This window comes from Cyanistes caeruleus, chromosome 5, assembly GCF_971803275.1.
Source record: "Cyanistes caeruleus chromosome 5, bCyaCae1.hap1.1, whole genome shotgun sequence".
NCBI lineage: Eukaryota > Metazoa > Chordata > Aves > Passeriformes > Paridae > Cyanistes > Cyanistes caeruleus.
In genome coordinates this window covers 59,649,294-59,672,432 of record NC_141705.1, presented here as the reverse complement: position 1 = coordinate 59,672,432, position 23,139 = coordinate 59,649,294, and the positions used below count along the sequence as shown (strand labels likewise).

At 44.7% G+C, this 23,139-nt stretch overlaps 1 protein-coding gene across 5 annotated transcripts in view; it reads left to right on the top strand.

Annotated features, from left to right (window-relative positions):
• The window catches only part of CDS1 (CDP-diacylglycerol synthase 1), a 249,811-nt gene that overhangs the window by 211,551 nt on the left and 15,121 nt on the right, over positions 1–23,139 (top strand). For 2 of the 5 annotated variants that reach the window (XM_086889644.1, XM_086889643.1), the window contains 2 exons: positions 17,136–17,263; positions 20,247–20,343. In XM_086889644.1, coding sequence (XP_086745770.1) covers positions 20,287–20,343 — 57 coding nt within the window. In that variant the 5' untranslated portion in view covers positions 17,136–17,263; positions 20,247–20,286. Of the gene's footprint in view, positions 1–3,147; positions 3,264–7,572; positions 7,628–8,840; positions 8,986–13,950; positions 14,077–17,135; positions 17,264–20,246; positions 20,344–23,139 lie in introns of those variants that run through there. The other 3 variants (XM_086889645.1, XM_023926315.2, XM_086889646.1) reach the window with 3 other exon arrangements.

Genomic DNA, 23,139 nt, shown 5'->3' with positions numbered 1-23,139 from the left:
AGATCTTGCTCTCTTCATTTCAGTTTCAGCGGAACCGAAATGAGTGGGGGGATATGGGCAGTGTCAGGAGCACGGGGAGCTCGGGAAGCAGGGCTGGGTCGCGGTGCGGCTCGGGGAGAGCCCGGCCATCCTGCGGCTGGTTCCCGGCCCTCCGTGCTCGCTCCGGCAGCTCCACCTAGCGAGGAGCGCTCGCCTGCCGCTGGAAACCACAGCAAGGCTCCAATCTATCCGTCCAGGAAGGACATCTGCCTGCCCCATGCCAGTGGAGGCTGGTGTGAAGTAATGGAAGGGGCAAGAGCATCTCCCTGGCTGGGCCAGGGCTGGAGCATCCACCTCTGCTTTTGGTGCGCACAATTCCTGCCTTCGGGACTTCCTGGAGCAGAACAGCCTGGCAGTACACTGAGCAGCAGGAAGGAGTTGCTCCTCTCCCTCCCTCCCTCCCTCCCTCCCTCCCTCCCTCCCTCCCTCCCTCCCTCCCTCCCTCCCTCCCTCCCTCCCTCCCTCCCTCCCTCCCTCCCTCCCTCCCTCCCTCCCTCCCTCCCTCCCTCCCTCCCTCCCTCCCTCCCTCCCTCCCTCCCTCCCTCCGAGGTGAGGTGCCTTCCAGCCCTGCAAACTCCACCTTCCTGGCCCCAACAAGAGCATGTGTGTTTGTTAAAGGGAATTGTGAGTGCTATGCCATAGACTCAGGGCATGTGGTGGCTTCTGTCAGGCCCGACCCCACTCTCTGGCAGAGGATGAAGTGTTACACACGGCAGAGGCAGCAGGGGATGACTGTGCAGGGAAGCACAGGATGGTTGGCCCTGCTCTCCAGGGGTGTGAGGGAGCTGCTGAGGGAGCAGGAAAACCAGTGGTGAGATTTTTCAGTAAGAAGCTGAATCCTTAGGGGAACAGTTCAGTGGTTTAGGGTTATTTTTCCCCCATGCTTTTCTCTCTCTAGTAAAGGATCAGAGACCATTAAAAAGCCTGCATCCAGAAGGGGCAATTTCCCACTGTGAGAGTTTGAATCCCAGTTCTTGCCTCAGTTTGCAGTGGCAATGCCAAGAATTCCTGGGGTAAAGCATATGGCTGTTTCTTGCCTGACAGAGGAAACTGACATTTTTCTACAGGCCTCTCAGTCATCTCTATCAGCTTCTGCACTGATTACATTCACACTTTCCTTTTCATCTCTCATAACCAGTGATGTCAAATCATGTTCTGCAGCTTGCATGAATCTCTAGTGGCACTGGGGACAAGACAGCAGGGAATTCTTGGCTGTAATAAGATATCCAGGTAAATTCTTCCAGTGCTATCTTTGGCTAGGTGTCATGAGGGCATGAAGGATGCTGTTCAGAAAGCACTGTGCTGGTACAGCAGCTGGCTGAAACTGAGTCTTCTTGTGCTGGCAAACTGGGAATTTCTTTAGTTTGCAATTACAAGAAAAAAAATTACCTGGATTGAAGAGTGAATGAGCCTGAAGATACATTTCTGGACTTCTTTCTCTTGTTTTGGCTTTACACTGCAGGCTTTAGGTAAGCAGACATTTGTCTGGCACAAAAGTAGAAGCAGGAGAAAGACACTTGCTATGATTGCTCTCCATTCCCATTTTGTGTCCTGCTCTTCTGGTAGTAGCTGACTGAGGACCAACCAGTTTGGTCAGAGCCCCCAGAAGAGTTAAAAATGCTAAAAAGCAGAACTGGTGCCTCTTTAGGGCAACTAGTACCCATTCCTCCTGGGAATGCAGACCTCTCTTTCACTGTGACCAAGGCAGGCACCCAGCTGAGGGGCTTGGGCAACAGGCAATAGGCTGATGGAGCCAAGATGCCTTTGCCCTTTTAGCACACAGACCAAGTCTCTAGAAGAAGCTTTCCAGGATCAAGTGCTTTCCCCATAAATCTGACACCTTCGGGTAAGGAAAAGAGGCATAAGAAGAACTTTCTGGGAGCTGCCTCTGCATGTGCTGGTGACTTAGAGGGGAGAAAAGTGATATCAGGAAAGGGAATGCTGTGGCATATATCCAAAAGTCAAGATTGATTGAAAGGCTTTTAAACACAAACCTGTAAACACAGAGGAAAAAAGAGAGAAGGCCATGAGTCTCTGCCTTTTGAAGTTCACTTTGTCTTGGCTCCTCAAGTAAGGAGAAGATGCTTCTCTCAACATGTATCTCCCTAGTAAAAATCTCAGGATCTTGTGTAACACAGTTCCTGTTCACAGGGTTTGGAGAAAGATGGAAAAGTTACCAGCTGGAAACTTCTAGTGTATTTTTACAGCTATACCACTGGAAGGTAACTTTCAGAGAATTCATCTAAGTAAATATGTAGGAGCACCTTCTTAAAGTACAAGATGTACTTCAGTCTGAAGACTACCACAACAAAATGGCAACAAACCAAGACTTTACAGGGCAGCCTTTCCAGATCGTGACTGTAATACTTGGCTTAATTGCATCCGTCGGCTGCTCACCACTTATAAAATATGCTCTGAGTGTGCCATAATGCTCCTCCTGTCCCTTGAGATAAGATAGTTAGATTGTATTGCTGGCAAAACAGAGTGATATTTCATAAACTGCTAAAAATCAATGGTGATATGCCTGATCATACCTTAGATGAACTTTTCTCATGAACTGAAGTGTAATAGAGTGGGTAGTACTGGAGCTCAATTAAATGAAATTATATAAAACTTATTGAAAGTAACACAAAGAGGAGGGGAACAAATCCAATGACAAAGAGCAGAGACAAGTGCAGGCTCGTGCTCTGTGCACCACAAATCCAGTAAATAGTAAATATTTCCAGTGGAAGTTACTCTGTCCTGATATTGCTGAAACTGTCAAAGAGATTTTGCCTTGGCCTAAGATGGCAAAATTCCCTTATGATGGGGCCAGGGCTCAGCCTTATTTCTGACATGTCAGGGAGCACATGACTGTTGCCAGAGGATAAAATGGGGATTGCTCATAGTGTGGTGGGGGAGCCCATTCCCTGAGAATCATTCACCAGAGAGCATCGTGGTCTGCTCAGTTATGTAGGAAGAGCCAGAGCGACCTGGGACTGAAGAGGGCAGTGAAGTTTGGGCACAAACACTGCTCCCTTGACATCATACAGAAGGGATTATCTCTTGCAGCTGGCTGTAAATTGCAGGCAGTTGTGGTTTAAGGCTGGTGCCAATCGTATATGTGTTAACGTAAGTGGTCTCCACCTTGAGGGAAACCACTGGGAAGTGACACTGGGTACAATCAGTTTGCTTGGACTGTTAAGGAGGTGTTGCCAGACAGAGTGATGGGAGCTGTGTAAGAGGTAATCTCCCTCTCTTCTTTCCTCCTGCCCTTCCAGCTGCAAGCGGTGGGTTAGGGCTCTGACCTTGTCCTGTGAAGGATCAGGTGTCTCAGCACCCCCTGAATCTCCACCAGGCTGGTACCACTCTGAAGGTGCTGGGGATCTACCATGCATGGGGTCACCTGAAGGAGTTGTTGTGTATCTACTGATACACAACATTTTTAAAAGCATTGATTTTTAAAAGCATCTTATGAAACCTCTTGAAGAATGGTTTGCTCTTCAGTCCTGCCCAAAGCACACAGAGGGTAAGCTAGTTTCTCCAAATACTTTAGACTGAATTTGTTGGGGGACAGCTGATTCCACCAGTGCTACATTTTGTGGGACTTGTCTAGAATGGAGCCAGCTCCTCTATTTCCTCTGGCAGCTGCCTGCGTTTTGACAAAGTAGTGCCATTTGTCCCTTTAAACAATCCAGTGGTTATCCCTTTAGCCTTTCCCAGCTGGAATTGTAAATGTATAGTCCTTACCTTTGGCAAGTCTGTTTCCTCATCAGGCTTGTCTCCACCTTTTCCTGTGCCCACAGCTCCTTGTGAAAAGAAGAGTTGCAAGTTACGGTATTCCAAAGGGAAGCTTGTATGAAAATAAAGAATCTCTATTGATAATATAACATATAGTGCACGTGTGATTGCACAAGGAGGGTCTGTTGCAATTTCATGGCATGTTCAGACAGCCTCAACAAGCTCAAGAATTAATTATCATGTCTTATGCAAAAACAACAGCACCCTACCAAGCATCCACCACATATGAACCCTGTTTTATTGGTTTTGGTTTTTTTTTCCTTTTGAGAAAGTATGACCATCCCTGGGATTATGGTAGGAATAAAGGAACAAGAATAACTCAGTAGCTGTGCAATACTCAGTCACTTGGACCAAACAGAAGGTGACAGCTGCCTAGGGCAAAGGTTTCTGCTGCCAGAGCTTTCACAGAGGTCACTAGATTATGTTCCTCAGACTTTGGTGTATAACTTGGAAATAATGAGGTCAGTTTGTTTTGTTGCTTTGTTTTTTCTGGCATACAAGTGGCCTATTTTATAAAGTTCAAATGTACAACTAATAAGCAAATAGTCGACCACAAATGCCACAGACCACGAGGTTTTTATGCCAGACTAGCAAATGTAAACAGATTACATGACATATTAACTAAACACAAAAGAACAATTCAGTGCAGTCAGTGGATTTAAATTACTAAAATACAGATATGTATGCTGTCTTCAGGATTCCTTGGCAAAGTATCACTAGTTCTTGACCCCTGTTCAACCCAGTAAGACAGTATTAGAGTTCAGGCTATATTCATTCAAAGCAGGGAAAAGCAGCTTCTTTATTGACTCATACAAGCCCATATGTCAATGCGGCTTTCCTTTTTTCTAGCATCTGAGTCTAGCACCTTGAGCTGGAGGAGGATTCATCCCAGAGCGCACAGGTTGTGCAATAAAGAGCTTCTGACCTGGAATTTCAGCTTCAAGCATATGCTGAACACCTGGGCTTCTGTGCACTGTCTCAAGGCAGCACCAGGCAGTGTTTTGCAGCTCTTGGTTTCGTCAGGGGAGCACAGGGTATTAATAGCTAGCCTTGTGCTCTGGAGAATAATCATACAGCCTGATTGAGGCTGTTGTATCACTGTTTCCTCTGCTTTTTTATGACTTGGGGTTAACCTCTTTTAAATTATTTAGGGATGCAAAATGATTATATAAATTGATTTAATGCAGCATATTAAAATATTTTTCATAATTGATATTATTTAAATGGATACCGAACAGTTGCTGACAAGGCCTGGCATTGCTATCTGTGCTAACCAGTAGGTATTGACATTTTCCACCTGTCACACTTCTGTGCATTAGTAGGAATCCACTAAAGAGAAACCCCAAACCCTGCAAACCACTTCTGTTTCTGAAACCACTGGCAATAGAGATCCTCAGGGTTATAACTGCAGACACGCCGTTCTCTCACGTGTTTTTTTCACATGTTTTGAGCCAGATACTTTCTGTTCCCCAGGCTCTGAGCAGACAGAGAACCAGCTCCTTCCATTTCCTTCTGCTGCTGCAGCCATGAAGCAGCCCCACTCTGCCTCTGCGCCATGCAAGGGGCTTACTGCTGCTCAGGGGAGCCAGCAGCAGCTCCATGCTGGCTGCCTTTCCAGGAGGCTGCAGCTTGTGTAAGGGCTTATATAACTCTGTTAATGTCAGGGCTCCCGTTTTGCGTCTGTCTGCAGGAAACTCCTCCTTTTGTACGCAGGTCGAGGCAGAGAGCAGAGGCAGCTCCGGGCTCAGCCGGCAGCAGCGAGGCAGACCTGCCTGCTGTGGATAACCGGAGAGCAGGGCAGGGGGCAGCACAGCCGGGGTAGGTGATGTGTCCTACCTGGGGGCAGCTGGGGGAAGTGCAGGGATATTCCTGTTAGAGGCTTCCCTATGCTGCAGGTAATGTCGAGTAGGTAGATGAGGTCGTTTACTGGCAGCTTTGAGCCACTAAATTCAAGTGGGAATACAAGGTAAGACAAAGCAGCACAAACCTCTCTCACATCAAGACACTGAAATCCATTCAGGAGAGGTGATAATATTTGAATATTAAGGAGAGTCGTCAGCTGACATGCTAATCCCTCTGTCCTCGGAGCACATGGAAGTTTCTGCCACGCATTGTGAAACCATGCCCAGTCACAGCATTTGGAGAAGTGATGTTACATTCCAGCCAGTGTAGTTACTTGCCCCAAAGGAACCTGAGTAACAGGGTGTTGACTTGGAAAATTCCCATCTGACCAGTCTAACCGGGTACTGAGTTCCCATGGCTGCAAGGTGCTGCAGCTGAGAAGCAGGACAACCACACTGCCACAATCTGCTTAATCCCTAAGCCCCCTGCCCCACAGCTCTTCTGGGAGCCCCTCGCCTTTTTCCTCTGAGCTGGAGAGGCTTGAAATGCTTTGCTGTGATACAGCTGGTTTTGCTGTCCCTCTTCACATTGCTGAGCACTCCGTGGGTGAAAAGGTGCGTGACAGGAGCAGGAGCACCCGGCTGGGAGAGAGGAGTGAAGCAAGGGCTGGATTCCTGCCTGATCCCACTGGGGCCTAGTCCTTGTTTATAATTTTCTCTCTCCCAGTGGCCATGCCCAGAGGATTGTTCACTCCCTCACCCCACTGTCACCTCATTGCTTGCTGTGCACTGACTCATGTTCTTGAATTTGCCTTGCCTCTGCTCATTAATACGCATCGAGTACTTCACCTTTTCCTTCTTTGACATTATTGCTACTTTCTTCCAACACACAATTTGCTAAACAAATTTTTTTTTTCCTCTGAGCTTTTCTAAACAAATTCTTTCCCCCTTGACTGTTTAGGTTAAGGATGGAGCACAGATGTAGAAGAAATGGAGGTTCTTAGTCTTCTCCTAGATGGAATGTAAAGATCTGCCTAAGGATCTTTACAGAGGTATTGAAGCATAGTCTCTGTCTCATCACCACAGAATGAGACAGAAACAGAAACAGAAAAGTTTTTTTTTGTGGCAAAAGAAATCTAGTCATTCCAGCCCTATATTTTTCACTCCAGGTTTACCAGGAAGGGCTGTAAGAAGGCTTGTACTTCTTCAGCTAGACACATGGTGGAAACAGAGCAGTTTGTGTCCACCCCAATCTGAGCTAGTGACCAATGTGTGGTACCTGCATGCTGGGGGAAACAGCCTGGATGTCTGCTCCACATGCTGCAGCAGCCATAGGTGGCAAAGCTGTGGGAACCAGACTAACCCCTTCTTATTCCCTCTGCTTAGAGAAAATAAACGTTCATGCTTTCCCCCAGACAGCTCCCCCCATTTGCAGGGCCAACAGGGTAAATGCACACCTTGCACTTGAAGTAAGGGAAACTGGTTTCTTCTGAGAGCTTTGCTGGAGGGACACTCACAAGGGAAAACTCAACAGGAGAAACATACTGAAAGAGGAGAGAGTAGAAAGGGTGCCTCATTATTCATTGGGGTCCTCTCTGCTCACCCCATATGGTTTAGGTTTCTGACCTGCTGGGGATCTGTTTGCCACCCTCTCATATTTTGAGCAAGGAGAGCTGACTTTTTCCAACCCAATTTACCCCATAATATTTCACTGATGGAGAAATACATCAAAATTATATTTAGCAAGAGCAAAGTGCTGGAGAGACCTGGCCATATCTGCAGTGGGCTGCTGCTTTCACCTTTGTCCATAGGGGACACAATGCCAGAAACTGTGCTTCTGTGGCCTGGCTTTGGGTCTCTGCTTTGCCTTGTGATGGACCAGCCCTTCTCTGAGCACACGATGTTTTTGCAGTTTTTCTGGGGATACTGAAGACATACTGCCCCCTGACACTGTCATCAGTGCACAGGTAAAATCTTTCACATAAATTGCTGTTTTTCCAGGATACTGGGGTGTCCACACTTCCTGGCAGCAGGACTGGAATTGTTTTACTAATGTCATAATCCGTGTCCACCCACAGCATCAGTTCTGAACTGTGGCATTTACATTAAAAACATGCCAAGCATACTTTTGGAGAGACATAATAATAATCTTGTTATTGTAATGAAACTAAAAAAAAAGTGAAATAAGACTAATCAAGCTCGGTGAAGCCAGTCACCATATGGATAATGCAAATGACAGCAGGAGTGCCTCGACACTGCTTCACAAGAGGTGCTGGCCCTGTGTTTGCAGGCACAGTAAGCCAGTGTGTGGACATGGGGGTGACATCCAGACCGTCTTTTCGGGAGTGCTCCCAGGCAGCCAGCTGCTGCCACGGCCAGGCCATACAAACGCGGTGGAGTGGCACAAGCACCAGGGTGCTGCAGGAATTCAGCACAGTAGCTGGCCTTGCAGAGCGCTTTTCTCCACTGGGAGCTCCTAGGCAGGTGTGTTTCTGTGCAGGCTGGTGGGCACCACACTCGGCAGGGCACACGGCACGGTGGGGCAGGGACGAGCCTAGCTAGCACCGCACCTGCCTTTACAAATGGCCCTAGAGCAGGTGGGCATGAGCATCCCAGAAGGAGACAAAGCACTCTGCAGATACCCCGGGCTGCGGCAGGGGCGCCGACACGAAGCTGACACCGGGGCTATCCGGAGACGCTTGTTCCAGGCTCCCTGGGGGCTCCACCGCAGGGCTGCGGGCACGCAACGTCCCGCAGCCATTCGGGCATCCAGAAGAGAACAAGCTGGAGCTCCGCGCCCGCCTTACGGGGCTTCGCGGGTGCCCACGGCCTCGGGCCGACGGGACGCACCGGGCCGAAAGCCCCGCGGTCCCGGGCAGTCCCTCCCCGCCCCCGGGGGCGGTGCCGGCGGCGGGGGCGGAGTGCCGGCCGCACCTGGGCGACACCGCCCTCCCGCTCCTCCCCGGCTGCGGCGGCGCGGCCGCTTCTCCGCTCCCGGGGCGCCGGGTCCGGCCGCGCCCCCGAGCTGCGGCGGCGTCCGCAGCCGGAGCGCCGCCTCCCCGGCGGTGGGGACAGCTCCGCGTTCCGAGCGGGAGGAGGAGGAGGAGGAGGAGGAGGAGGAGGAGGAAGGAGAGCCGGCGGGCGGGCTCCGCGGCGCGGCCTCCGCGCCCTCCCCGTCCCGATCGCGGCCCCGCCTGCGCCCGCTCCCCGCCGGCTGCGCTCCCGCGGCGCGATGTCGGCGAGGCGGCGGCGGAGGGCGGCTGCCGAGCAGGAGGAAGAGGAGGAGGAGGAGGAGGAGGCGGCGGCGGAGGCGGGTAGCGACAAGGTGAGGACGCGCGGGGGCGGTGGCGGCACCGCCGGCTTTTGGGTCAGGGGGGCAGCGCTGCCTCCCCCCAGGGGCCCGGAGCGCGCCTGGGGCTCCGCTCCTGGCTCCGGCATCGGGGACCCTCCCGGTGCCCCTCGGGCTGTAACGCGGCCGCGCTCCCGGGTGGCGACAGTAGAGAGAGGGCCAGGTGCCAAGTTAGGGGCTGTGGGCCCACGCGTGTTTCACCTCCTTGCCATTCTCCCGTGGCGAGACCGAAATGGGAGCGGCCGCGCTCCCTCTGGGCCCGCAGCGAAAGCTCAGCGCCGTGGCTGCGTGCCGTGTCTCACCCCTTGAGGAGGGAGCTGATGGCGTGCTGTAACCCCAGCCGCTCCCTCACACCCCTCACTCCTTCCCGCCCGGTGGGATCGGGAGGAGAGTCGGGGAAAATGTAAAATTCGTTGGTTGAGGTAAGAACAGCTTAATAATTGAGATGAAAAAGTAATATTAATGAAAAGGAAGACGACGAGAAGGCATATAAAAGCCAAGGAAGTGCCAGTGGTGCAGAATACAGTTGTTTCACCACCTGCCCAACAACGAGCAGCAATCAGCCTTTCTCAGCCAATACCCCCCAAGAGAGCCTTTGGCCAGGTCGTATCAGCTGCTCTGGCCATGCTTCCTCCTTCTTGTGCTTCTTGTGCACCTCCTCACTGTCAGAGCCCGGGAAACAGAAAAGTCCTTGACTTGGGCCAAGCACTGCTCAGCAAAGCCAACACATCAGTGTGTTATCGATATTATTCTCCTGCTAAATCCAAAACACTAACACTGTTAGCACCTTCTAGGAAGAAAATTAACTCTATCCTGGATGAAACTAGGACATCGGCCCAGGCAGAGAGCACACTCCAGTGTGGTTGGGCCAGACCAGTAGCACTGGAACTAACTCAGAACAGTGATCTGCTCCATTTAAAGGCTGTGTCAGCATTTCCCCAGCAGTTCTTTCTGCTTTATGGCCTGTTAAGTGATAGGCATTCACCTCTGGCCTGGAAAGGACTTACAGTATGACATTTCTGCTAAGGCAAGAGGTTTTTGAAATACTAAGTCTGTGCATCAGGTTCATTACAGTGGCAAAACAGCCACAGTGCTGTTCTTTTGTGCTGTGGAGTTAAGGCTTATCTCTACAAAAGCTAAGCACATCACCACATCACAATTGCTAATCGTCTGAATAAAATGAAAGAGAAGGTCTCATTTGGGTAACTGGAATTGAAGTTTTAAAAAAAAGCTCTCTGATTACTAAATTGAGGTAGCAATACGTGTGTTTTGACTTGAATCAGTAACTGCTTAAATTTGCATGGATGTTGATGCTGCCGAGTGCGTTGTCTGCCTTAGGCGTTGTGGCAAGGAACTGGAACGTGGAACTAAAGACTTTTTATTCCTAGTTTTGGTTGCTTTAACTCAAAGGCAATGAACCTGCAAATTTGTAGTGCTGTGCTGTACTGAGGGTTGTGATCACATAAGATAGCATTTAGACTATAGCTGTGCACAATATTTCTCTGTAGATGAGAACTAACTTTTAAACATAATTTCTCATCACAGCGTGCTCTAAAAGCTGTTTTTCTGTGGAGATACTCTGGTTTGCTTTATTTTGCAGAGTAAGTTTATTTCTGAGATGTGAAGTGAGCTGCCTTCAAAGAATTGTTGCTGTTCAAAGCCTCTGCTACCCAGACCTCCAAAGAGTGCCCCTAATCTTGGTTTACCTGTGTGATTTTCAGAGAGGAAAATGCTGTTCTTACTTTCAGGCCTACTGTGGTTTTGCTCTAGCTGCTCGACAGCCTAGTGTTTCATCCCAGCTTGGATGGTGTTGAGCAGACAGGAGGCTGGTGCTATGTCTGCAGCCAGGATGCTGGTTACAGATGGATTTCAATGTGCATTCATTCGTGTTCGCTTGAGCAACAGATAAAGAAAGCCTTTTCCACTGCACAAGAGACACAAGAGACAATCTGTTGTGTCTAAGAGACATGGATTACTTGTGGGACCCTCCGTGTTCCCACCGGAGTTGTTTCACCTATCTGCAATATGCCCAGCACTGGTGACCTTTAGAGTGGCTCACAAGGGACAGTAAGGATAGATTTTACATGTTAAGCTGGCTTTAGTGCCACTGGTATCTGTAGAAATAAACTGGTATTTTGTACTGAGGTTTCAATCAGTGGGTCACAGTTTGGGGATCTCTTTTGAACATGAGCACGCACACAATGTCTGCTGTAGGTGATTTGATGGGCAGCTCTGGTCATCAGGATTCACAGGTGTTGCATTATACAGCTTCCTAGATGGTTATCACTCTGCTCTCTCTTGCCTGGGCTTTACAACAAGTGGATACTTTTATTGTCCTCTGGCTATTTTTAGATGTCCTTTTTGGTGTGATGATCCTGTATTTGGACTCAAAACTAGTTCTTTGGTTGATAAGTCATGATGCAGAGGGCTTGCACTGCTTTCTAGAATGCAGCTCAGGAATATCTCCGTCTTCATCACTTGTAATGAAGGAGAAAACTTTTCCTTTGGATTGTATATGCTTCATTATGCTTCTTCTCTTGTTGGCCCAAACCAAGCCAGATATATAAAGGCAACATGCACCTTTTTTTGCCCAAGTAGAGAAGCCCTTTGTGTTTGTTAAAGAACTCCAAAAACACTAAATACATCTGAAAGTTTTTCTGTACTCTACTTTGAGCACTGTTTTCAGTGTGCTATCTGGTACTTTCCATGTTACACCATGTCCATAGATGCTCATTTCCTACTGAATTTAAGCGAAGCTCCTGGGGTTTTTTCCTCATTTGCATGCCTTTTTGTCACTAATTGGAAACAACTATTTCTGTATTGATGTAGTTTCAAAGGAAAGCTAAGTTCCTTGGTTTTGTATGAAGGAATACCATATACCCTTTGTGAAAGCTTGAAGTTCCCAAGCTCTGCAAGTCTTGGTGTCTTCAGTTGCTCACTAGCTTGTTGAGCTGGTGACAATTTGCAAAACTGCTGTGAACATGCCTTTGCCTTGAAGGGCTCTGCAATTTCACAAGTTTGTTGTTTTCTTTGTATTGTCCTGTGGCATGCAGGAGTGATTTTTTTGGTTGTCACTTTCTTCCTGCTGCTTGCTCTGGCTGCTCTTTTCCTAAGAACCTTTGGTCAAAGTGCCTTCATAAATACTCTGTGAGCACTGGGAGAAAGAGGAATGACTTGGCATTCTGATACTTAATATGTGTAAATCAATTAAAGATTTACAGGCTGATCTGCATGTGTTCATGATTCTTTCAAAATTTCAACTGTTTGCATTTTTTGCTATAAAAGTAATAGACAGTGCTTTCAAATGCTTCCAAAACAATTAGTGTATCCTGGAAAAAATCATACAGTTATTCCTCTTTGTACTGCAAAGAGTTGTCACAGTAGGATAGGGAGGGGGAAGTGTGATCATATTGCATTGCTGGCTGTTAATTATTTGTAACTATATCAAGCTTGGAATCACTGAATGGTGCTTCTCTTGTGGTATTGAAAAAGTGGTTTCTGTTGTATGGGAGAGCCCTTCCAGGGAATCAATTGTCAGATATTGCTCAGACCTGTGGAGCTTAGTTTGGCTCTTGGACCTTTGATGTCCAAAACCTCACAAACCTGCTGGTAGATAAATAAAATTCCTAATTGCAATATGGCTTATTGTGGATATGTCTGTCTGCCATGGATCACTTATTTACTTCATTGGGATTACTTCTCTTGGACTACCCCAAAAATGGATTTAATTTTCACAGAGAACTCTGACCTCTATGATTTCTGCTACAAGAATGGTAATAATAGTAAGGGCAGAATATTTCAACAACTCTGTTTTCTTGGAAATGGTGGTGAATTAGTACTAACGCAGAGAGTGAAGGGTCTGTAGTTTCCAGTCATTGATTCAGTATGTGCAGGTCTCTCACCTGTGTTTCTGCATATGTCAGGCTTTAATAGTTTGGAAAAAAAGCTTTCATTATTCAGGATCTTCTGATACTTTGATATCTTGGCTTCAGAGGAAGGTATCAGGGTACACCTAATTAAATACTCTACAATGTGTCCTAACTGAACTATTGACTTTACTATGGAACTTGTGAGAGAGACTGCAGAAAGTTCAAAGATGGAAGAGAAAACTTCCCTCGAGTAACAGACTTCTAAAATGACAATTACTGAACTCTTTCGCTTGTTAACTTTTTCACGTAAGCTGTTGGACAATGGCTTCATTTTTTCGGTTGTTCTTCATGGAGATGCTACATTCTCAAAGAACATATTTGCTGTCTATTTAGGAGTTCCTTATGGTGTCCTGGAAAAATGCTGTACAAGAGGAGCATTGCAAGTGCCTTTGTAACCAGAATAATTCTGGTGCGTGGTTTGCTTGGCATGTATTAATTGTAGTGGAGGGCGTGTGGTACAAAACAGCAATTCAGAAGTGTGTGGCCTTTTGGATGATGAAAGATGGAGATGTCTATTTTTTTCTCCATGACACATGGCTGTATTTCATGAGCTGTTGCAAAATAGTTGTCAAGCAGAAATCCACATGGAAGCTGAATTTATGGCAAGATGTCACATGTTCTAAATTCCTGCTATGGAGGCTCAAGCTCTTGAATGGCCAAGTTTCCCCCTTTGTATGGCCAAGTATTTGTGGTTCCGTACAGAAGATTCAGCATAAGGGTGAAAGACTTGTATTTTGAGAATACCAAACTTAAGCCATCTACTCCTTACAGACACTTTTGGTGTGAATCAAGCAGCCAGGAGTAGCTCTCTGTGTATAAATGGTTCTGTCACCTGCCGTTTGAAAACTCTAGGAAAAAATCCAAACGCCTTGGACAAAACACTCAATTTGGAGTTGGTGTTCCTAGGCACTTAGGACAGTACAACCTGTGCTGGTTTCAATAAACCTTTGAAAACCTCATAAATACCTGCTGACAATGTGGAACCCACGACATTTCCCACGCACCTTCACAGGTCCTTGATGTTACTGTGTACTAAGCTTGGCCACATCTCAAATCTGAAGAGCAGAAGGAGGAAGGGCTGCTGGGGTTTGTGCTGATCTCCAAAACTGCTTCTACAAAGTCAAGCTGCAGTAGTAAGGTTCAGTTTGGTTTTTTCAGGGGTTTCTCTTTTTTTGGGGTTGTTTTTGTGTTTTTTGTGGTTTTTTGTTGGGGTTTTTTTTGTTGTTGTTTTTGGGGGGGGTTGTTGGTTTTGTTTTTTTGGTGGGATTTTTGGAGTGATTTTATTACTGGTTAACTTAGTGTTTCCCACCATAATGTTTGTTGTTATTCGTGGGATCTTTGTAATCAGTCATGTAAAATAATTTGGAAAATGATTAGCAAGAAAGTCTCATCCCCCAGTGATGGGGTTCTAAGAACTTAAAGATGCAGAAGATAATTAACTAGTTTTTAGTGAGCAATGTCCTCTTTGGCACCTGACTTTACAAATTAAATGCCTTGTTCAAGAAATTGTTGTGGCTGTGATAGCAGTTAACTGGAAAATAAAGCATTCGTGGTAATTTTTGAGGTGTGTTGCGTAGGGAAATTGAAGATAGCTGAGGTGTTGATTCCCACTGGTTTTTTTAGTAACGTGAAAAACTGCACCAAGTTTTAAACAACTTGCAGGTTGCACCAGCCAAACTCCCATGAGCTACTGAAAATCACATTAGATAAACACAGACTCCTACTTCAGGCTGGTTAGATACTCTGAAGAAAGCTGTGCACTTGTGAGTTCAGATGTTAGAAGTAGCAAATTTAAAATATTGAAAAATTATGAGGTGCTTATAAGTGATAGTTTAAGTATGTTAAAGATCAGAGGGACAAAAGTATTGTCCCTCTGAAAAAAAGATTTTTTTTTTCTTTTAATTGTTTAAGCACAATCATTTTCTACAACACCAAAGTGGAATAAAAAAGTTTGGGGATATTCTTAGTTCTGCGTGCTTAGACAAGAGAACATCTCTGCCATCTGCAAGCAGGGATTAATATTAAAGACGCTAAGTCATGGTCTTAGGGCCAGGATTACTGCCCGTCATCTGTGCAGTGAGTAGCGTTTCCTAGGACTGTACAGACAGCTTGCTGCACTCCAGAGCAGCCCTTGGAACACGGCTTTGGGAGAGAGCTGTCATCCTCCCAATTGCATCTATGGTTCATTTCCTAGGCTATGGTTCAACACTGTGAGAAACATCTCTAAATAGCAGGATTGTGAGTGTGCTCATTTTTCATTTATTTATGTGCTTTTTCAGGTGTTCTACAGATTTTCTGAAGTCTGGACCACAGCTTATTGCTCTTGTTACTTGTATTAATTATAGGGAGAGTCTGCCTAATAATTATTCATCTGTGGAGTTTCAAGGTCTGGGGAAACATTGATCGCCTTTTTGAAAGAAGTAAATGGTGCAAAATCGAGAATTTCATCTTGGGCATGTGTGTGGTATATCAAGTGAATGAGAAAAGCCCAGGCCTAACTTAAAAAAAGAGGATTTACCCACTTGCCTTGTGCATGTGTATAGTGCCAGCTCACTGTCTCAGGCTCTAAAAGGTTAAGAGCACTGTCTAAGTGGAAAGGTTGATGTTTTCCCCTCGGATCAGTGTCCCTGAAGAGTCTGGGGAGGGTCTGAGGTTGGATCCTGCCTGCAGCACCCTGGTCAGCTCCTGACCCCTGGCCCCTCCATGGCCACCTCTGCCCAACCGCGGGCTCGGCCCTCGGCTTTGGGCCACCAACTTTGGAAAACCTTATCTTCTGCCCCGTATTGTTTGCAGAGGCCAGGCTCTGGGACAGAGGTCACACCCAAGTGCAGTTGCAGGGAAAAGGCCATGGATTAGAGACAGAGTAACAACGCTGGGCTTGGGTGGGATGGCTGGGGGTGTAGGCACCTGAATTCTGCGGTGTCTTGTAGCGGGGGAGAAAGAGATGATATACCTCTGCTGGCTTAGAAAAAGTGACAAAAATACTCAGAACAAGGGAAGAAAATAATATTGTTAAGGAAAAGTGGGAAAGAAAAGCAGAAATTTCTGATTAATGGAAATAGAGGAGAATGGAAATAGAGAAGAAAGAACTGAGATGAGGAAGTTGGAAAAAGAGGGAGATGGAGAAATAGCAGTGGAGAAGTTTTAAGGCACAGTTACTTAGCAGTCCGCAGAACTGTTAAGAGCTGATGAACTTGAGGCAGCAGGGCAGGCTGGAAGCTGTTTGAGATTGTAAGAAGGTGAGGTGAGTCAGGGAGGTCAGGAGGAAGTTCATGTCTCAAGAGAGCCAGACACTGAGCTAGAGATTGCTCTCTGCATTACTGCTGTGCCCGGGCTGAGTGCAGATTTCCAGCTCCCTGCTCACTGCTGGAGCCATGGTGTTTGCAACTTTAGAACAAGTGAAGTCACCCTTAGTGTTGGCTTTAACTGAGGGAAAAATAGTCCTGACAGTGTGCTCTGAGAGTTGGTGACAATTTGTACCAAAATATGTAGTGCCTGTTTTGCATTCAGGTTAAACACACAGTCTGTCTACATGACATCTTCTCTAGCAGTCCTCAGCAAATACTGAAGGAAAAATCGTAGTGTTGCAGTCACACACAAAATTATTTTAAGTAATACTGTGTCCATGGGACACTTGGTCCCTTCACAGCTTGGTGTTGGATTGTTCTTTTCAAGCCTGAGGGTTCAAGTCCTACCATGTATAAAACTGCCAGCAACCTCTTCTCATTGTAAAGGGACTGTCTTTTCATGCCTTACATTTTTTTTCTTCTTCTTCTTAATGTGACATTAAACCCTCCCCTTGTTCCACAGAAGGGTAGTTTGAGATGTAGATGAGAGAACATGTTAGAGGCTTGGGGATTTCTGCCAAACTCCCATAATCTGTCAGCTGGAGTATTTCTGAAAACATATATCCATGAAAAAGTGATGCCCAGAATGGGAAGTTTCTTGAATACAGCAGGTAATGTCACAAGATCCAAGTACAGGCCTTCCTGTAAACATTTACTGGGATACATTTGTCTGCTACAACATCTACAGTTTCACTAGTTACACCATTGTTGTCTTTAAGAAGGTAATGCAGATATTATTACTTCCTAAAGTAATGCTTGACTCAGAATACTGCTGACTGACAAAATAGCTGATAATCTTTCATTTTGTATTGAGTTTTCTGATAGTTTTATATTTCCTTTTTTGTGATAGGAAGTGGATTTGGAAGAAAGACTTCACGAGTTGGACCTTAGAAGTGATTTGGATATTCCTGATGTTCCTCCACCAACGGACAGCACTCCAGAAATCCTCAAGAAGGCTTTGTCAGGCTTGTCTGCCAGGTACAGTGAAACAAAGAGCTCTCAAATTTAATTTCAGTTCGGTTGGTGGCTAAAATTCATACCAATTATATTGCAGTTTTAGGTCTTACAAATTGTACTGCAGTTTTAAGTTTCATATGGTAGATGTGAAAATTTCAAGGATAAATTGTTTCTGGATATTATTGACTTATTTGTGCTTTGATAGTCCCTTGAGTGGAATGTTTTTTTGCATACACCTGTATTTACCCATTGTATGCTTTTCTAAGTACACACAATTTACATAAACATCTACTGAGTCTGAGCATTGCAATAGCATGGGCTAAAGAATTTGAATTACAGAATGATTATTTCTGGTGGTTGCTATAAACTGATTTCCTACCTCCAAGATTCAGAGGGAGATTGGTTTATGAATTAAAAGATGTGTAAATTCTCAAGGTAAGGTTTGCTAGATTTTTGTGATATTTCCACTTCTAAATAATTTACTGTCCAGTTAAATACATCATAGCTGATAATTCTATACTTTTTTAAGCAATGCTTATTTTTTTCCTGCTGTTTCTTTTCAAACTTAGGTTTCTACCTCCAGCTTCCCTGGAGCTTGATGGCCAACAAATGTGGGGGGATGTGTATGTGCACAGATAGACAGATAATTGTGTGGACCTGCATATTCATGAAGGCTGTTGGATAAAGTTCCTTGTATAATTTTTTATGCAGTCTCTTTACAACACCTGATCAGCCAAACCCTTTTGGGGCAAGCAAGTTGCATTATGTTTTTTTTACTAATGCAATAAAAGAGCATTTAGCTGATAGATACCAAAAAACTACCTACTAAAATGAATATGGATGTCATATATGCATTATTCCCAGAATAACAAATCAAGCAATATACAGTGTATATTTTAGAAGTAACTTAGGTCTTGCAAGAGTCAAAAGAAGGATCTCTAATCCAGACTATAATTAAAAACTTCCAAATCCTCGTAAAAAAGCTGGTCTCCTGCAGATATCTCCAATAGCACCATGAAATGAGGTTTTTTGACTTGCTCATTTTCTAATCTGTTGTCTGTTTCTGTTACATCCATGACCTATAAGAAGCTGTCATGTTTCAAATTTTAAAAAGCCTGTGTCTGAACTGCACCAGCTGTGAGCAGAATGTGATATTCTCCATTGCTATCATACTGCAAGGAGCGTCTGTTTCAGAGTTCTGTCATTGTATTAAATGTGGAAGTCTTGAGTCTCCAAATCAGACTTGTTCCAAAGGGCGTGGTGATATCTCAAAGCCTGCAACTAAGAGGTGCAGGTGAACCTTTCCTGTTTCATGTGCTTGAAATTCTTTATTGGAGTGTTTGCACAAAGGTGTACAAAGGGTGCTTTGAATGAAAAATTAAATTCTTGGTGTTTTATGAGTGTTAGAGTTGAAATTACCTGCCAGTTCAGTAGCCAGCAGTCCCAGCAGAGCCCTTGTCATCTTGTGCAACATGAGTGAGTTGCACTGTAACTCTCAGAAATATGGATACTCCTTGTAATTGACCTTTGAATGAAATAGTATCTATAACTTTCTATCAGCGATAGGATACAATAAATTCGTCAAGTCTGGAGCTTCTTGTCTTACTGAAGTTGTCCTTTCAGTGGTGTGCTTGTCAACACCCCCAAGACACGGTGTGGTATTTTAACATTGCTCATAAAGGAAGCTGAAGCTTTCTGGAGGAGGCTTGCTTACTATGGATGTGCCACCAGGGCCAAGCTGCTACTGTGTGTCCCACGTATAGAGCAACATAAAACATGTTGTGATAAAGCCTCTTCTGCCTCTCTTCTGATACTTGAGGCAAATCCAGCGGTTTTCATTATCCTGCTAATGAGTCACATCCTAGAAAATCAAATTACTGTAGTTGAAGTTTACATTAGAACTGGAGTCTGATTCAAAACTAACACTGAATCAGGTATATCTCCTGATGAAGCAGTGAAACACAAGACTGATGCAAAGCAAAACATCAGAAAGAATGTCTTTGGGCTTTGTAGGGGGCTTTGTGTTTAGCAGTAACTTGTGATTAGTTGCTTCAGCGGACACTTAGAGAAAATGGCCTCAAATTGTGACAAAGGACATTTAGGTTGGATGTTACAAAAATTTAATTTAGGGAAAAGGTTTGGAATTGAACCTTTAGAGAGGTTTAGTTTAGGAAAGAGGTCAAGCATTGGAACAAGTTGCCTGGGGAACTGGTGCAATCACCATCCCTGGAGGTATTGAAGAGATATGTAGATGTGGCAGTCATGCACATGATTTAGTGGTGGACTTGGCAGTCCTAGGCTAACAGTTGGCCTTCATGATCTTAGAATTTTTTCCAGCTTAAATGATTCTATAATTCTGTAGTAACAGAAGCTTTTATCCAGTTTTCCTTTGGTATCCACTCCTGCAAGGGTCTACAAGGACAAAAGAGTACAGCTAGTTTGACCCATCAACCCCCACTGTCACATATTCTCCTCTCCTGGTTCCAGTGCTCACAAGAGCACAGGGCTGCTTCCAATAGATAACTCTCTACCTGGGGAAAGACCTGCTTTGCTGCTGTAGAAAGTTGGTGGTCACTTGTTCAGAGATTTTGTTGTGTGTCTGTTACTCCTCAAAGAATCATTTGCTTTTTACCTGGCAGCCCTGCTTTCCTATGCCAGCCTTTGCATGGCTGGGTCCCCGTCAGTCTTGCAGCTGAGGTGATGCTTTTGGAGGGTCCTGATGTATTTTCACAGCAGCTGCAGTGTGGGGTTGTACCAGTTCATTGCAAATGACATTTGGCAGGGTTGAGGCAGCACAGGGGAAGAAGAAAGGTGTCTAATTTCTTTTACTGTGCATCCTGTTTAGTTGGACAGTTGCTTGATTCTGTGTTTCTTGCTATGCATTGATTAAACACGAAAATTTCTGCTATTCTCACTGTTTCTAACAGTTTTATCCTAGTTATCAGAGGAAGTGGAATTTATTTTCATTTATAACTGCTTACTTTTTATTTTTATTTTTTAATAGATGGAAAAATTGGTGGATTCGTGGAATTCTCTCCCTAGCTATGATTTCTGGGTTTTTTCTGATTATATATCTGGGATCATTTATGCTGATGCTTCTGGTAAGTTTATTTAAAAGCATTTTTCTGTTCAAGAATTATTTGATCTCTTCATTCACTATGCCTAAGCTGAAAGGAAACTGCATCGACAATTCAGAGCAATTGTTTTTTATTTCTGTAAATGTAAATACTTTTGAAAAACACTTGAGGGATTCAAAACTGGACCTTAGAGATGAATGACTTCTTATATAGTGTAATTACTTTTTCTTTTTTTTAGGAATTAAAGTAACTCCAAGAAGCTGAATTATTTTTGCCTTACTTAACTACTATCATCAGTTTTATTGACTAGTTTCTATCACCTACTGTTGCACGTTGAGGTTCGTTTTAAAAACGAAACAAACAGAAATCAGACCAAAACCAACTCAATAAAAACCCCAGACCCACTAACAACAGCAAAAATCTTAAAAAACAAAAATTAAAGAGACAGGTGTAATTTTGAGACTAAGGAAAGCAGGCAGCCCTGGTCTCCTGTCTGCAACTGGCACTGAAAGGCTTTCCTCAGACATGTTCTTTTAATTCCACATTTCTCCATGGGGCTTCATTGTGGCCTTGCATTTATCTGTAGATTAGAGCTAAATCCCTTTCTGAGGTACAAAGTGCATTTTTAGTAAAATGAAGTAAAATTCTGATGAAGATAACAACAAAAAGAAAGTTATAATATTCTTCATACATGCTATATAGGAAGTCAGCCTTTAGTGCTTTGCACCATTTTAATTGCTGGTATTTTTATGGAATGATGGTTTAACTATATTTTCGAGTCTTGGCAAGGAACAGACAGGAATTTAGCTTTTAATGCACTGAAATTGGTCCTTCTAGGTAACTGCTTCAATTTCTGACTCTGTTTGTTCAAGTGTCAAAATTATCTTACTTTTTTTCTTGGCTTCCTATGAGGCAATTTTAGGATTGTATTCCTAGAAACATCTAGGTTGGAAAATGCCTTTAAACTAATTGAGTTGAACTGTTAACCTAGCATTGCCAAGTCCACCACTAAACAATGTCCCCAAGTCTCCCATCTACCTATCCTTTAAATATCTGCAGGGATGGTGATTCAACCACTGCCCTGGACAACATCTTGCAGTGCTTGACAGCCCTTTTGGTGAAGAAATTTTTGTTAATATCCAGTCTAAACCTCCACTCCCATCTAAACTGAGGCCATTTTCTTTCACTTGTTACTCAGAAGAGATGAACCAGCTCAGGGGACAGGGTAACCAGCTCAACACCTGCTCTAACCATTAAAAAGGCGAAGAAAACATTAATCCTTTTCCTCATTCTTTGTCACTGTGTTTCCTCCTGCATCCAACGAAGGATGGAGCTTCTCCTTAGCCCCACTTTTGCTTCTGATGTATTTATAGGTGTGGTTTTTATTGTCTTTTATGGCACTAGCAGGATTAAGTTCTTATTGGGCTTTGGCCCTTCTGCTTTTCTTCCTGCATAACCTCACAGCATCCTTGTAGTCATTCTGAGTCACCTGCCCCTTCTTCCAAAGGTCATAAAATCTAGTGTCTTGAGAGACTGGAATGCTGTTTCACCAGCATTATGGTGTGCATTACAGTTTCTACACCTGAAATAGTCTGGGTAATATTTCCTGTTTTCAGATGAATCACATAACAAACTACTAATTCATAGTCTCTTCCATGGAGGATCTTCTTTTTGTGTGTGTGAAGAAACAACAAAAAGAGCAGTTTTAAAGTGGAGGTTGCTGTAAAGAGATTTTTTTTTTTTTTTCCTCCTGCAATCCTTCCTTTAGTAGTCTGTTACATTTGAAAATTATGGTTATGAACAAAAAAGAGAACTAATTAATTTGCAGGGTCATTTGTGTATTCATGGTATACTGTGAGATTGCAATCATGGGCAAGCTGTTAAGACATGAACCAAAAGGTAATTGAAGTTAGTATATAATTGTAATAGAGTTCTTCTTTTGTGCCATAAAGCAAAAAGTCCATCTTCTAATATAATGAGCTGGTAATTAAGTTTATATTTCAGACTACATAAAAAGGAGAATGGAGGGAAAAAAACAGTCTTGTTCATGAATTATTTAATTTGACTGGAATAAAATAGCTTGTATTTAAACAACAGTTGTCACATTAAAACCAAATCTCAATACTAGGACTGAAAATGCCTAGAGAATTGTAGGAAGAGTAATCCAGTGAGGTTTGGAGGACAAGACCTGAGACTGCTCTAAAGAGCTGGGATGTATGTTCTGCATTTGCTGGCTGCTTGGGTAACAGCCTTCCATGGCTTGGAAGTCCTGGTGCCCTTTTCCCACTGTAAGGTGCAATCCTGTAATGTTGCTCTCACCTGTAGCATTTAAGTTTTATAAGGTTGGCCAAGCAGAAGAAAGAACACAAGGTAAGGGGAGCTTCAAAATTGACTCACTGAGGTTGTGTAAGACTTTGTGTTCACACGTTGAGCAGGATGAAATGCATTGATGGGTGCAGGCAGTAACGGGGGTGCTGCAAAGCCTGCTGTGTTGACACGCGCCAGCTGCGTGGGCAGGTTCTTGCTCCAGTCCCTGCACGGGATTGCATCTGACAGTTCCATGTCTGGCTAGGGTGATGTGCTCAGAGGCTGTGGATTGCACAGAAGTGGCAGAGTCCTTTGAAGCCCAGAGGCATGACAGGACATAGTGCCCGACTCAGTCTGGCTATGCAGGGGAAGCAGTGAGGTCAGCGAAACAAAATGAAGGCCTAGGAGGGTGTGACATTGAGACCTGGGTTAGATGACCTTTGCCTCTAATCATAAATGCTAATTACCCTCAAGGAGATGCTTGCAAGTGAAAGACCTGGGTGTCTAAGCTGT